The sequence below is a fragment of the Eubalaena glacialis genome, chromosome 3, assembly GCF_028564815.1.
Source record: "Eubalaena glacialis isolate mEubGla1 chromosome 3, mEubGla1.1.hap2.+ XY, whole genome shotgun sequence".
NCBI classification, from domain to species: domain Eukaryota; kingdom Metazoa; phylum Chordata; class Mammalia; order Artiodactyla; family Balaenidae; genus Eubalaena; species Eubalaena glacialis.
Genome location: NC_083718.1, coordinates 111,313,437 through 111,328,700, shown reverse-complemented (window position 1 = coordinate 111,328,700; position 15,264 = coordinate 111,313,437). Strand labels below are relative to the sequence as shown.

Sequence of the window (15,264 nt, the reverse complement as noted above, 5' to 3'; positions counted from 1 at the left end):
TTGCCCACAGATACTGGTATTTCTCTCTGGCTCTGCTACTGTATAAATGCAGGGAGCAGCTGTTCTGCCAGTACCTGGCACCTTTGAACTTGGGCTGTTAATGATCTTCCCTAGCCCCTCTACAATTCAAACCTAGTGCAGCACTACCAAACCTTCAACAACGGCTTTCTGGGGAAAGGATTTGTAGATGGCCCATCACAGCCTGAAGAATTAAGAACCATCTGAGAGGTGGTACAGAGCTAGAAACTGCTTTAAATTTATATGTCCTTTGCAAAATAAATCTGAAATGCCCACATTCTCTTTACTATATTAAATTTGAATAATGATAGTTCTTCCTTAGGTGACTAGCTTTTAGTATCTTTGCAACATTTTTTTAACCACAGCCAAGATAACAAGGAGTGTTTTTTCTGCCTCTCTGCTGTTCGGCTTTCTGGTCTTTCTTGTGACATCCTGACCAGTGACAAGTCACATGCGGGATGGGATTATTGATAGTGCTGCCCTGAGTTAGGGCTAGACAAAGGAGGTTTGGGGTGAGGGGCCAGAATTACGAGCAGGGACAGTCTATTATAAACAGAAAGAGTGCCAGCCTTTCTTTATATGTGCGTAAGACACAGAACAGAACGGCTCAAATCCTGGACCATCTCTGCCTCTACTACCTCTCCAGTGTCCTCTCCCACCTTGCCTTTTCTTACTCATCTTTCAAGACTCCTTTTTCCAGATCTCCCCCAGTACAGTTGACGGTGACCTCCTTGATAACCCCACCATAACTGCTATACACGCCTACTGTTTGGAATTGCAATTGTGTGTTTGAAATTGGAAAAAAATTTTGATGGTTTAAAGTAGTAGTAGTATGACAGGGACTCGGGATTACCCAAATCTGTTCCCCCCAGAAACCCCCCCCCCAAAAAAAGCCTTCCACTCCTCCCCACAAGCTTCCCAAGGAGGACATTAACATAAAGAATGCTGATAAATGGGAAATATCACTTCATTATTAGATCTCTGGTGAGCCGGGCAGAAGCCCAGGACTCCTTTCCTCCCTCTAAGTCCAAAACCAATCAGGATCTGACCACACTCCAGAAGGAAGGGCAGGAGAGGAGCACCCAGGGGCTGGGTCAGCCTATCACGTCAGCCACATGGGCCCACGGTCACACCCAGAGCCACAGCCTCAGAGTAAAGGGTAAGGGGTCTGTCCACCGGCAAGGGTGACCCACTCGTCCTGGAGTTTGACCTCAAGACTGAAGAGGTGCTGGCAGAGTAGGAGGGGCAGAGAGCCTCCTTCCCCAGGAGGTCAGCTGTTTATAAGCCCTGAGCCCTGCATGTCTTCTAAGCCGAGTTCCTCAGGGGCAGGGGTTCGGTTGTGTTTGTTTCTATGTCCCTCAGCAACAGAGTCTCTAGCACACACTGGGCACTTTAAGACTGTTATTTTGATTCCTACATTAGTAATGAATGTAGAGTATCTGAAACATATTTGACTTTGGGACAACGTACCTTTGGAACATATGGTACCAGTGCTATATATTCCAAGTATTAAATGGTATTCTACGCATTGTAGATTGAGAAACTTACAACACTAAACTTATGTTATGGGAAGATACAGACTCAATCCGAGTAGAGGGCCCGTCAATGCATATTAAGGGAACAGTCATTTGAGCTGAATATTTTAAATATTCCACATTCATCATTCCACATTCAAAAGTGACTATAGATTGCATGATGTTCTTGTCCAGCAGAATTCCTGAGATTCTTTATCTTGTGTATTTTTAAGGACTTACTCCAAAACACCATTTTCTCACTTGTTATGGACAGAGGGTTAGAATCCCCTAAATACAAGACAAAAAGAAAAGTTGGGGGAAGGGAGTAGGAGGAGAGGGAGGTGGAAGGAAGTAAGGGTTGGACGGATGAATAGAACCTCAGGGAAGGTAGCATAGCCTTGCTTATGACCTTAGATAAAACAAGAACCTCAAGTGGAAAAAAATTGAATTATCCTGGTGAACTTAGACCAAGAAGAAAAAAATGACAGACTCTTGGAGAAGAAGGTGAGAAGCACAAACTGGTGAGAAAATAGAGAGGAATCTGCTTCAGTGTTTTAGAATGTCCTCCCTCCCTAACCTGTTAAAGCACGTATTAGAGGAGCAGCGCGCTAACTGCTCTGATTTGCTGGTATTACTGATGAAGGAGGAAAGTGCAGTGATGCTGGGGAGATTCGTTTCCACCCGGTTCCATTTTATATCAAGATCCAAGGATGTGGGGGACCAGTTTCCAGCCCTTGGCCAGGCTCTCATGGCGACTACTTGGGTTTTGCCAGGTGTTCATCATGGGCTACTCAGTGACGGCTGGGGCCACAGGAAGACTCCTCTTCGGCTACGACAGCTTTGGCAACGTGTGTGGCAAGAAGAACTCCCCAGTAGAAGGGGCCCCTCTTTCGGGGCAGGACATGACCCTAAAAAAGTAAGTTTTCAAGTAAGTCCCCAACCTACAGAGGGGCTAGATTTCAAAACTTTGTATAAATTAGTCGTCTGAGCCTGGAAACTGTTTTCCCACTCAAAACTCTGTCCGCCCAACTCATGAGAGGGAGGCATGTGTGTGGTAGTAAGGACACAGGTTTTAGAATCAGCCAGTCCTGAATTGAAATTGGGCAGAGTACTTAACCTCTCTGAGCTGAGTTTTCATCTTTTTAAACTGGTTATTAGACCCATCTCACAAGATTGTTTTAAGGATCCACTGAGACACTGCGTGAGCTAAGGCTTAATAAATGTTAGTTGTCACTATTATTATCCATAATGTATCAGAATCATGTTACTAATTATACACCATCCACAGTATTGTTTCTATGTAGAAATACCTGAATCCCACCTGGGAATGCTGGGGACCTGTGTCCCACTCCCTCCCCAGCCTACACTCTCAACTATGGCACTCTCAGCTTTGGTGTCTCACTTTTCTCCCACCGACTCTAACACAGAAACAAAAAGGGGAGAGAAGAGACAGGAATCCCCTGAGGGGAGAGAAATCCCTGGCCATGATTTTCTAAGATGGATACAGCTTTGTGATAATTTCAAGACTTGATAATCAAAAGCAGCTCCTAGGAAAGAAATCTTAAAGGTCTAGATAGGTCCTGAGTATAAGTTTGGAATCACCAAATACAAATCTCTGACCAGGCCTCCTCTACCCCTGAATTTGCTCTTGAGGAGGGGGCTTTGCACTGCTGAACATGGACTGCCTGAGGGGCATTTCCCCCTGCACTTGTGGGTGTCACTCACAAAGAAGACAGGAGAGGAAGGGGCTCCCCAGATGCACCTGTGCTCCTGTTTAGACATTGTATTCATAATGCAATGCTGGGAAATAGTCATCCTCTTTGAAACGAAAAATACATATTTTATTATTCTCAATAGCCAAAAGGTAGAAGCAACCAAGTGTCCATCAGCAGATGAATAAATAAACAAAATGTGTATATATATATACTGGGGTATTGTTCAGCCTTATAAAGGAAAGCAATTATGACACGTGTTACAACATAGATGAATCTTGAGGATATTATGCTAAGTGAAATAAGCCAGTCACAAAAAGATATTTTATGATTCCACTTATATGAGATATCTAGAGTAATCACATTCATAGAGACAGACAGTAGAATGGTGGTTGCCAGGGTTTGGGAGTGATGAATTATTATTAAATGGGTACAGAGTTTCAGTTTAGCAAGATGAAAAGAGTTCTGGGTGGTAGTGATTGCTGCACAGCTATGTGAATGTTCTTAATGCCACTGCACACATAAAATCTTTAAGATGGTAAAATTTTATGTGTATTTTACTACAATTTTTAAAAATTAATAAGTAGAATAAAGTATGTATTTATCATACACCTAGGAAATCTGTTACCCCATCTCCTGTTACACCACCCACCTTTCTCCCAACCCCAATTGTAGGGAAAAGAAGCTTCTGGCACCCCTTCTCCGGTCCCTCCCCTGGAGGACTGCCTACAGGGCTCTTGGTCTGACATTCCTCTGATCTCAGCAACCCAGATAAGTGTAGGGCATGGGCCTGAGAGCTGCCACTGCCAACCAGCATGTGACCCTGTTAATGTCAACAACCAGTTTTGTTCTTGTGCCCAGTGGCTGGGCAGCTGCAGCAGGAAGGGCCTCATGAGTTTCCTGTCTCAAACTGGGAGGCAGGGGGAGGGGTAAGCCTTTAATTCACAGCCTCAGCCTCCTCCTCTCCACTTCTCACTTCCCTGGGTTCAGCTATTCTCTGAGGTATAGTTGAACACTCTTGGGTGCAAATATGCTTTCTGTGGACTTCATGAGTAGTTCATGCACTGGCCTCGCCTAGCAAACCAGGGACAGTTTAATCAGTCCTTTCCCTTCCTCAGTGACTTCCTCCCTAGTGTTATCAACATCCCAGAAAATGCTGAATCTGGCAAAGGGAAGTTTTGTTAACATTTGAATATGGTTCCCAAGCTGCACAACTCCATAGATGAACCCAGGTAGGCATAATACATGTTAAATTATGTGGAAGTATTTGATGATGAAAGTTTGCCTTAATTATTCCCACATTTGATAGCGTGTGGATATTTTTAAGTCCCACAATCAAACTCAATGACAGGAAATGCTCTACGACATTCTTCTCCTGTTTCATTTGTCTCCTAGACACGTGTTTTTTATGAATTCCTGCAACCTGGAAGTCAAGGATGTGAGGTTCAGTTCCACCATTCTCTGTGTGTCCAGCTGTCCTGAAGAGCAGCTTAATACCCTGGAAGAGGTCCAGCTTTTTGCAAACACTAGTGGTAGGTACCGAGGGATGGGGTCACTCTTCCTTCTGAGGCTGGGGACCACGGCAGGGTAACCTGTGCAGACCTAGATAACTTGCCCTGCTCTGGCTTTCTCTGCAAAACTGGAAATTGTCCTTCCTGTGGGTGCCTCTGCTTGTGTAGAAAGGGCCATAAACATTTTCTCCTGAGCTGTTCAATTTCATTCAGGTTTATCTGGAATTCATCTGAAACCCTAGCTGTTCTCTGCTCACTGCCAGGGACTGGTCTGCGGTAGAGAGCGGGAGGAGACAGCAGACATTTAGGGCCCAAAGGCAAGGTCAGATGGAAGTCAGAGAGCTCTGTGCACTTGGCACATCCAGTCCTAGAGAGGCACCCACAGGCTTTGGGTTGAATTGCCGACAGGTATGTTCTTTCATTAAGATGTTGGGGCCATGGATAGTTTCACTGACCAGTGGGATAGCCGTTAAGCTGTTCCAAAAGCATTTGTGTAACTTGCTCTGAGCCTGCTTTTCAGATTTATATTTTAAGCATTAAATAAGCAAAGGAAAGTAAAAAGAAATTCGAGACAACCCACTGCAAATTTCATCTGCCTGTGAAATGGGGTGCCAGAGTTTTAAAAACTGTTTGCAAGGCTGGGTTAAAAATATGAAGCCTATATAATAACTCATCTTCCTATCGTTTTAGTACCAATGATATAACTTTCAGTTTCGAATTTGGCATTTTGGAGAGAGAAAAAGAGAGGACCTAGCTCAGTCTCAGTTTTGATGCTGATTCTTTTTGTCTTAGGTCACCCAGAGACCTGTTTTCTAAACCTGAGTGATTTATTCTGGGTTTTTTTTCCCAGTTTGGTAAAATGACTATGGTTTCCTTACTGGCTCCCCTAGAAAGATAAACACAATGTAGGAAGGTGGTACAGTCTGTGTGTCTTCTGCTTCCAGGGTCCTTCCTGTGTGTTTATAGTTTGAATTCCTTCAACTACACCCAGAATCCAAACGCAGACTCGCTGTGCCCCAGGCTACCAGTTCCTCCAAGGTAAAAGCTTCCATATGTTTTCCTTATCCATTAACAAAAGTTACTGGGTACTTGGTGGGAGGCTGTTACTCTTCTGGGTATCACAGAAAGCAGCGCAAAGGAGATATCCAGTAGAGCCCCTGCCTGCAGGGAGCTTACAGTTTACAGAAGGCCAGGGATAAACAAGGAGGGGCTATTTGCAATATACATATTGGCTTAGGACTATGGATTAGAAACCAGACTAAATAAGGAGAAAACTCAACAAACAGTAAAAATACACGTAGTCTTCAAATGACAACCCTGGAGCTAGCAAAAAGTACTATATGAATTATTACCAAATAAATGATTTTATAAAGTAGTTGGTGTGTTTTTTCTACTCCAGCTATTTATTATAAAGTAGAAATCATTTACTTTTGCTTTTTTATTGCAACCAGACATTGTTAGTTTTTTTTAGCTCTAGATTTCTCCCTAAGAAACAGGCCTTGGTGGGCAAGGCCAAATGGGTCCACACCTTTCTTCTCAATGAGAACAGAAAACAGGTCGTTCTCAAGAACACCACTCAGCGAACTGCTTTCAGCGTCTTATTCATCCCTATCAACTAGGGCAGTACTTGGCACAGAGGAGGTCCCCTGTAATTAAAGTTGTAATGGTGAAGCAGTAGTTACACTGCCATGGTAAATGGCTCACGTGTGAGCCATTGAGAAGACTAAGGGGAAAAATGCAATTAATAATCATTGCCACCATCAGGATGCTGAGATGTACTGAAGGAGGACTTGGGTTTATTTTGCATTACCATTCTTTTGAAAATTGTACATATGTTTACAGTGAATAAGACCTCTGTGCAAAATCCCTTCAAGATAATGACAATTTAAGTAGAACCAAGGCATCGTGCCAACCCCCTACTATAGTGTTCATCAAACTCGTGACTGGGACTCACAGTAAGACATGTATTACATCACAACCCCAGTATACATACCTTCATACATACTTCTGTATATGGAACAGAAATAAAAGTCTCACAAAACAAGAATTCCCCTTACTGCATATGATTCACACTAATAGTTTCTATTCTATTTCACTTTTTTTAAAAGTAATCTATTTCATAATCTTCTAACAGGTTGCAAATGCAGCTTGAAAAATGCTGAGATAGCAGGTGCTAAAAAATCAGATTTTAACAGAATAGGAGGAAAAATATAGTTAACCATCCTTGTGCCCTTCTTTTCTAAAATAAATACTTCATGTTATAAGTAATTGAAAGAGGGGAGAATTATTTCCAGAGGAGAATACCATATCATTTTTCTATAATATCTTATTTTTTTAATTCTGATTTTTGTTAGATGTCATAAACATGTCTCAGTGAAACATAACTAAATCCAGGGAACAAAAACAAAAATGTTGTAGTAACTTGAAAGAAAATTATTTAACAGGTGGAGAGAAGTTTTTTTTAACTTTGTACCCTTTGACCAACATCTCCCCTTTTCCCTCCTCCCCTGTGGTGACTACCATTCTCTGCTTCTGTGACATTAACTATTTTAGATTCCACATATAAGTAATGTAGTGCAGTGTTTGTCTTTTGAGAAGGATTTTTTAAAGAACACTATTTGTAACTGGACCTGCAGAAGGAATTGAAAGAGAATAGAATTTTTAAAGCTGTAATTTAACCAGAGTTGGATAAACTCTCCTCTTACTGTAAATGGGATGGTAACTGTAATTCCATGGGAAGCTTATATCTTGATATTGATGATGATAACAGCAAACATCTATTGAGCTCTGATACTTGCCAGGTACTTTTCTAAGCTCTTTACATGTATTAATTTACTTGGACCTCATAAAACCTCTGTGTTGTAGATATTGTTTCAACCCTATTTTACAGCTGAGAAAGCTGATGCAGAGGTAGGTTAAGGTTGCACAAGTGGAAGAGCTGGCATTCAAACCCAAATAGTGTCCAAATTTGTTCCTATAACCCAAAACAAACAGTCAAGACTTCGTTGGTTTTATTTTGCCTGGCAAATGTCCTCCTTAGACCCACACCAAGCTTGTGGGCGGGGGTGGGGGGTGGGGTTGGTGCGGGGAGGATGGTCCTGTACCCTGTGTCCTCGGGGCACATCTTTTCTACCACTCAAGCTGATCCTACTCCTTTCACCCCTTAAATGCAGACCTTTCCAACACTAACTTTTCAAGTGAAGACAAAACTGCTGATTGACTGGCTTTTCTTGGATGGAGTTAGGGAGATAGAAATAGGCTCGAGGGCTCCATTTCCTTTTCCTACACAAGCAAGTGGTTGTTTTAAGATGGAAATTATCATATTTATCATGGAAGAGCAGTGCCAAGAGTGAAAAGCTTGAGAACATGAGAAGTGTGGCTATACGGCCAAAGCACATTTTCTAAATACCTCTTTTTGACTAAGCCAATTGTTTCTTCTTTCTGGGTTGGTCACGTGAGGTATAACATACCCTTTTAGAGCAATGACTGAATATCAAGAAGATTTGTATACCTAGGAATGAGCTTCTAAGAGCAGTGAAAAAATACTGCAGAAGATAACAAGCAAGCATATCTTTTTCCTTTTGGTGTTCTGTGTAATATTGTATTTTGAGTCCCCCATATATTTAAAATGTAAAAGGCTTGGGCTTTTCCCTCCAGTAAATTCTGTTTCTAGCCTCTCACGTTGGTGCCTGTGCATCTCACTGCATTGTTTGCTTGAATAAATTCCATATAGAGAGTCACCTAAATATACAGTCAGCTCTCCAAATTACTTCCAGCATATCTGAGTGGCTTTGCTGGTAGGGAGAGGAAAAGCAGAAGTGGGGAAGAAACCACAGTTTGTGGCCAATAGACGCATCCCCTGCCCCAGCTAATGAGGTACTCCGTAGGCAGCTACCTGGTCAGCCACCTACCAGCTAGCTGGTCACCAGGGGTGACCCACACTTTACATGCCTCTCTCCATCACTCTCCGGGGTAAGATGGGTCATTCTTTACCGGTACAGGGAAGTTAAATGCCTAAAAAGCACCATGTTTAACAAACTATGTTGACAAAATTAAGGTCTTAGGGAAAACTATGGGGAAAAATAAAATGACATTGATTCTATATATCTGACCTTATTTTTCAGAAACACTAAATGAAAGTTCAGAAAACATTTTCTTTCAAAACAATTCAGATTCTTTGGTATTAAGACTGTTTAGTAAAAGCAAAGAATAAGAAAATAGAGGTTTAGAAGTTGGAAAGCAGGAGGTAAAATTATTACTCTGTAGGTGGTAAGAAAATTAACTGAAAAACTACAAATGACAAGAAAACTTTGGTGGCAGGGAACAAGATAAATATACTGAAATCTGTAGCATTCATATGTTTTTTGAAAAGACTCCTTTTACCACAGCAAAAAAAAGCACCTACAAAAACACAAAAGTGCCTAGAAATAAATTTAACAAGAAATGTACAAGAGCCACAGGAAGAAAACTTTCATATATTCCTGAGCTACAAAGAAAGCTTGAACAAATCAGAAGACAGAAATTGTTCTTGACAGTATGACTCAACATTATAAAAATGTTACTTCTCCCTACATTATTAAGATGTTATTTCTGTCTAAGTTGAGCTATAGGTTTATCATTATTAAAATAAAAATAATGGCAGGATTTTTTCAGTAGCTAGATAAGCTGATATAAGTCTGCAAGGAAAAAAGTTTCTTAAATGGCCAAGAAAAATCTGAAAAAGAAAAACAATGAAGGAAAACCAGCCCTTCCAGTTTTTAAAACAATGTTTAATAATTAAAATGCTGGGTACTAGTTCATATGTAGAAAGACCAGTGAAAGATATTATATAATCCAGGAATAGACCCAAATTCTTACAAGAATTTAGTAAATGATAAAAAAAATGGCATCTCAAATCAGTGACAAAATGATGGACTATTCAACATGTAGATTGGGAGAGCTGGGTGGGCATCCAGAGGGAAGAGCTGGATCTATACCTCATGGCTTATATGGATAAATTCCAAATGGATTAAAGATTTTAACTTATAAAGTGAAACCAGGAAGTACTAGAAGGCATGGGAGAATTCTCTTATAGCCTGGAAGTAAGGAAGGCTTCTAACCATGACTTAAAACTCAGGAGACATAAAATTAAAAATTCATTGACTACATTAAAAACAAGTATTTCTGCATGACAAAACACTAGAAGCAAAATTAACAGGCAAATAAGTTGCTATTCATATAAAAAAGATTAATCTCTAATTTATGAAAGGTCTTACTAGTCAACTTTTAAAAGACCAATATCTCAATATAAAAATGAAACAGGAATATGAATAGATGCTGCAGAGAAAAAGCACAATATTTTTTAAGGATACTAAAAAAGAATGAACCTCCCTCACGATAGGGGAAATTCCATTTAAGACTCTAATGTTTTCACCCCATAGACTGGCAACATATTAAAAAAACACCCTTGGCAAGAGTGTAGGGAAATAGGCACTTCCATACAATGCTGAGGCAGGATCCTAAGGAGGGTAATTCATCAATATTCATCAGTCATGAAGGTACATACATTCATTAATTTTTTATTGAAGTATGGTTGATTTACAATATTGTGTTAGGGGACTTCCCTGTTGGCACAGTAGTTAAGAATCCGCCTGCCAATGCAGGGGACACGGGTTCGAGCCCTGGCCTGGGAAGATCCCACGTGCCGCGGAGCAACTAAGCCCGTGCGCCACAACAACTGAGCCTGTGCTCTAGAGCCTGCGAACCACAACTAATGAAGCCCACTAGCCTAGAGCCCGTGCTCCACAACGAGAGAAGCCACCGCAATGAGAAGCCCGCACACCGCAACAAAGAGTAGCCCCCGCTCACCGCAACTAGAGAAAGCCCACACGCAGCAACGAAGGCCCGATGCAGCCAAAAATAAATAAATAAATTAATTAATTTTTAAAGAACTCTTAAAAAAAACAATATTGTGTTAGTTTCGGGTGTACAGCATAGTGATTCAGTTATTTTTTTCTGATTATATTGATTATATGTTGTTATAAGATATTGAATATAATTCCCTGTGCTATACAGTAAATCTTTGTTGCTTATCTATTTTATGTATAGTAGCTTGTATCTGTTAATCCTATACTCCCTTTCTCTCCCCTTTGGTAACCGCAAGTTTGTTTTCTATGTCTATGAGTCTGTTTCTGTTTTGTATATAGATTCATCTGTACTGTAATATTTTTTAGATTCCACATTATAAGTGATATCATATAGTATTTGTCTTTGTCTGGCTTACTTCACTAAGTATAATATTTTCTAGGTCCCTCCATGTTGCTGCAAATGGCAGTATTTCATTCTTCTTTATGGCTGAGTAATATTCCATTGTATGTATATACCACATCTTCTTTATCCATTCATCTGTTGATGGACATTTTAGGTTGCTTCCCTGTCCTGGTTATTATAAATAGTTCTGCTGTGTACATTGGTGTGCATGTATCTTTTTGAATTAGAGTTTTCATTTTTTCTGGTATATACACAGGAGTGGGATTGCTGGATCATATGGTAGCTCTAATTCTAGTTTTTTAAAGGAACCTCCATACTGTTTTCCCTAGTGGCTACACCAATTTACATTCCCACCAACAGTGTACAAGTGTTCTCTTTTCTCCAGACCCTTTCCAGCATTTATTATTTGTAGACTTTTGATGACAGCACTTCCAACTGGTGCAAGGTGATACCTCACTGTGGTTTTGATTTGCATTTCTCTAATAATTAGCGATGTTGAGCATCTTTTCATTTGCTTGTTGGCCATCTACATTTCCTCATTGGAAAAATGTCTGTTGAGTTCTTTGCCCATTTTTTAATCAAATTGTTTATCTTTTCAGTATTGAGTTATATGAGGTATTGGTATATTTTGGATATTGACCCCTTGTCAGTCTCATCATTTGCAAATATTTTCTCCGAATCCATAGGTTGTCTTTTCATTTTGTTGATGGTTTCCTTTGCTGTGCAAAAGCATTTAAGTTTAATTAGGTCCCATTTGTTTGTTTTTGCTTTTGTTTCCTTTGCTCTAGGAGACAGATGCAAAAAACTATTGCTACAATTTATGTCAAAGAGTGTTCTTTCTATGTTTTCCTCTGGGAGTTTTTTAGTATCTGGTCTTACATTTAGGTTTTTAATCCATTTTGAGTTTATTTTTGTATATGGTGTTAGAGAATGTTCTAATTTTATTCTTTTACAAGTAACTCCAGTTTTCCCAGCACCACTTATTGAAGAGACTGTCTTTTCTCCATTGCATGTTCTTGCATCCTTTGTCATAGATTAATTGACCATAGGTGTGTGGGTTTATTTCTGGGCTCTGTATCCTGTTCCATTGATCTATATGTCTGCTTTTGTGCCAGTACCATGCTGTTTTGATTACCGTAGCTTTGTAGCATTGTCTGAAGTCTGGAAGGGTTGTACCTCTAGCTTTGTTCTTTTTTCCCAGTATTGCTTTGGCAATATGGGGTCTTTTGTGGTTCCATATACATTTTAGGATTATTTGTTCTAGTTCTGTGAAAAATGTCATGGGTATTTTGATAGGGATTGCATTAAGTCTGTAGGTTGCCTTGGGTAATATGGCCATTTTAACAATATTACTTCTCCCAATCCAAGAGCATGGGGTGTCTTTCCATTTCTTTGAATCTTCTTCAGTTTCTTTTTCAATGTTTTATAGTTTTCAGCATATAGTCTTTCACCTCTTTGGTTAATTTTATTCCTATGTGTTTTTTTTAATGAGATTTTAAATGGGACTTTTTTTAAAATTTTTGATATTTTGTTATTAGTGTAAAGAAATACAACAGATTTCTGCATACTAATTTTGTATCCTGCTACCTTGCTGAATTCATTTATTAGTTCTAGTAGTTTTTGTGTGGAAACTTTAGGGTTCTCTACATAGAGTATCATGTCATCTGCAAATAGTGACAGTTTTACCTCTTCCCTTCCAATTTGGATACCTTTTATTTCTTTTTCTTGTCTGATTGCTGTGGCTAAGACTTCCAATACTATGTTGAATAGAAGTGGTGAGAGCGGGCATCCTTGTCTTTTTCCTGAATTTAGTGGGAAGGCGTTTGTTTTTCACTGTTGAGTATTGTGTTGGCTATGGATTTATCATAAATGGCTTTTATTATATTGAGATATGTCCCCTTTATACCCACTTTGGTGAGTGTTTTTATCATGTATGAATGTTGAATTTTGTCAAATTTTTTTGCATCTATTGAAATGATTATGTGGTTTTTGTCTTTTGTTAATGTGGTGAATCACATTGATTGATTTGTATATGTTGAACCTTTCTTGCAACCCTGCAATTAATCCGACTTGATCATGGTGTATGATCCTTTTTATGTATAGATGGATTTGGTTTGCTAATATTTTGTTGAGATTTTTGCATCTATATTCATCAAAGATATTGGCCTGTAATTTTCTTTTTTGGTAAAGTCTTTGTCTGGTTTTGGCATCAGCATGATGGTAGCCTCATAGAATGAATTTGTGAGTGTTCCTCTCTCTTCAACTTTTTGGAATTGTTTGAGAAGGATGGATATAAGTTCATCTTGACATGTTTGGTAAGATTCCCCAGTGAAGCTGTCTGGTCCTAGACTTTTGTTTGTAGGGAGTTTTTTTTTTTTTTTTTAATTACACATTCTATTTCACTTCTAGTAATGTCTGTTCAAATAATCTGTTTCTTCTTGACTCAGCCTTGGCAGGCTGTATGTTTCTAGAAACTTTACCATTTCTTCTAGGTTGTCCAATTTGTTGGCATATAACTGTTCATAGTATTTTCTAATGTTTTAATATTTCTGTGGTATAAGTTATTTCTTCTCTTTCATTTCTTGTTTTGTTTATTTGGATCCTCTCTCTTCTCCTGTTGGTGAGCGTGGCTAGAGGTTTGTTGATTTTGTTTATCTTTTAAAAAAACTAGCTCTTGGTTTTATTGATCTTTTCAATTTTTTTATCTCTATTTTATGTATTTCCTCTCTGATCTTTATTGTTTCCTTCCTTCTGCTAACTTTGGGTTTTGTTTGTTCTTTTTCTAATTCTTTGGGTGACCGGTTAGGTCGTTTATTTGAGATTTGTCTTGTTTCTTGAAGAAGGCCTGTATCACTGTGAACTTCCCTCTTAGAACTGCTTTTACTGCATTCCATAGATTTTGTAAGGTTATATTTTCATTTTCATTTGTCTCAAGGTATTTTCCAATTTCTTCTTTGCTTTCATCATGGCCCATTTTTTTTTGTTTGTTTGTTTTTTTAGTAGGATGTTGTTTAGTATTTTCCTCTTTTTCTTTATGTGGTGGATTTCTAGTTTCATACTCTTGTGGTCAGAAAAGATGCTTGAAATAATTTCTATCCTCTTAAATTTGTTGAGGCTTGTTTTGTGACCTAGTACGTGGTGTATCCTGGAGAACATTCCATGTGCGCTTGAAAAGAACGTGTATTATGGTTTTTTTGGATGTAGTGTCCTGTAGATATCAGTTAGTTACAACTGGTTTATTGTGTCATTTAGGACCTCTGTTGCCTTATTGATTTTCTGTCTGGATGATCTGTCCATTGATGTCAGTGGGGGGTTAAAGTCTCCTACTATTATTGTATTCTTGTCCATTTCTCCCTTTATGCTTGTTAGTATTTGTTTTATGTATTTAGGAGGTCCCATACTGGGTGCATAATATTAAAGAGTGTAATATCCTCTTCTTGTATTGAACCCTTTATCATTATTTAATGTCCTTCTTTGTCTTTCTTTATGGCCTTTGTTTTAAAGCCTATTTTGTCTGATATGAGTATTGCTACCCCTGCTTTCTTCTTGTTTCTATTTACATTAAATATATTTTTCTATACCCTCATTTTTAGTCTGTGAGTGTCTTTTGCCCTGAAGTGAGTCTCTTGCAGGCAGCATATTGTAGTTTCTTATTTCTTTTATTCAATCTGCCATGCTATGTCTTTTGAGTGGAGCATTTGGTCCATTGACATTTAAAGTAATAATTGATAGGTATGTATTTATTGCCATTTTAATCCTTGTTTTCCAGTTCTGTAGTTCTTCTTCATTCATTTCTTCTTCTTTTTGTTTTTCCTTTTGTGATTTGATGACTTTCTTTTGTAGTATGCTTGAGTTCCTTTCTTTTTTGTTTTTTGTGAATCTATTCTGTTTTTGATTTGTCGTTACCATGAAGTTCAAGCATGTTGACCCGCAACTATATCTATTTACTTGCTTTAAACTAATAGTCATTCAAGGTCAAACACATTCTAAAAGATCTACATTTTTATACTCCCCCCTCACATTTTGTGCTTTTGATGTCATATTTTACATCTTCATGCTTATCCTTTTACTATTTATTGTAATTACAATTGCTTTTACAGTTTTTTATTGTTGTTTAATCTATGTACTGGCTTATTTAAGTAATCTTCAACCCTTTTATATATTTGCCTTTTGTATTGTGATTTTCCCTTTCCTATAAATTCTTGCGGCTTTTCTATTTAGAGAAGACCCTTCAATGTTTCTTTTAGGGTAGGTTTAGTA

General features: G+C 38.8%; 1 protein-coding gene across 7 annotated transcripts in view; it reads left to right on the top strand.

The window, feature by feature from the left end:
* Window positions 1-15,264, top strand: part of SLC44A3 (solute carrier family 44 member 3) — a 91,957-nt gene that overhangs the window by 2,205 nt on the left and 74,488 nt on the right. For all 7 annotated transcript variants that reach the window (XM_061183845.1, XM_061183850.1, XM_061183846.1 and 4 more), the window contains exons 3-5: window positions 2,306-2,448; window positions 4,640-4,776; window positions 5,700-5,793. In XM_061183845.1, coding sequence (XP_061039828.1) covers window positions 2,306-2,448; window positions 4,640-4,776; window positions 5,700-5,793 — 374 coding nt within the window. The remainder of the gene's footprint in view (window positions 1-2,305; window positions 2,449-4,639; window positions 4,777-5,699; window positions 5,794-15,264) is intronic.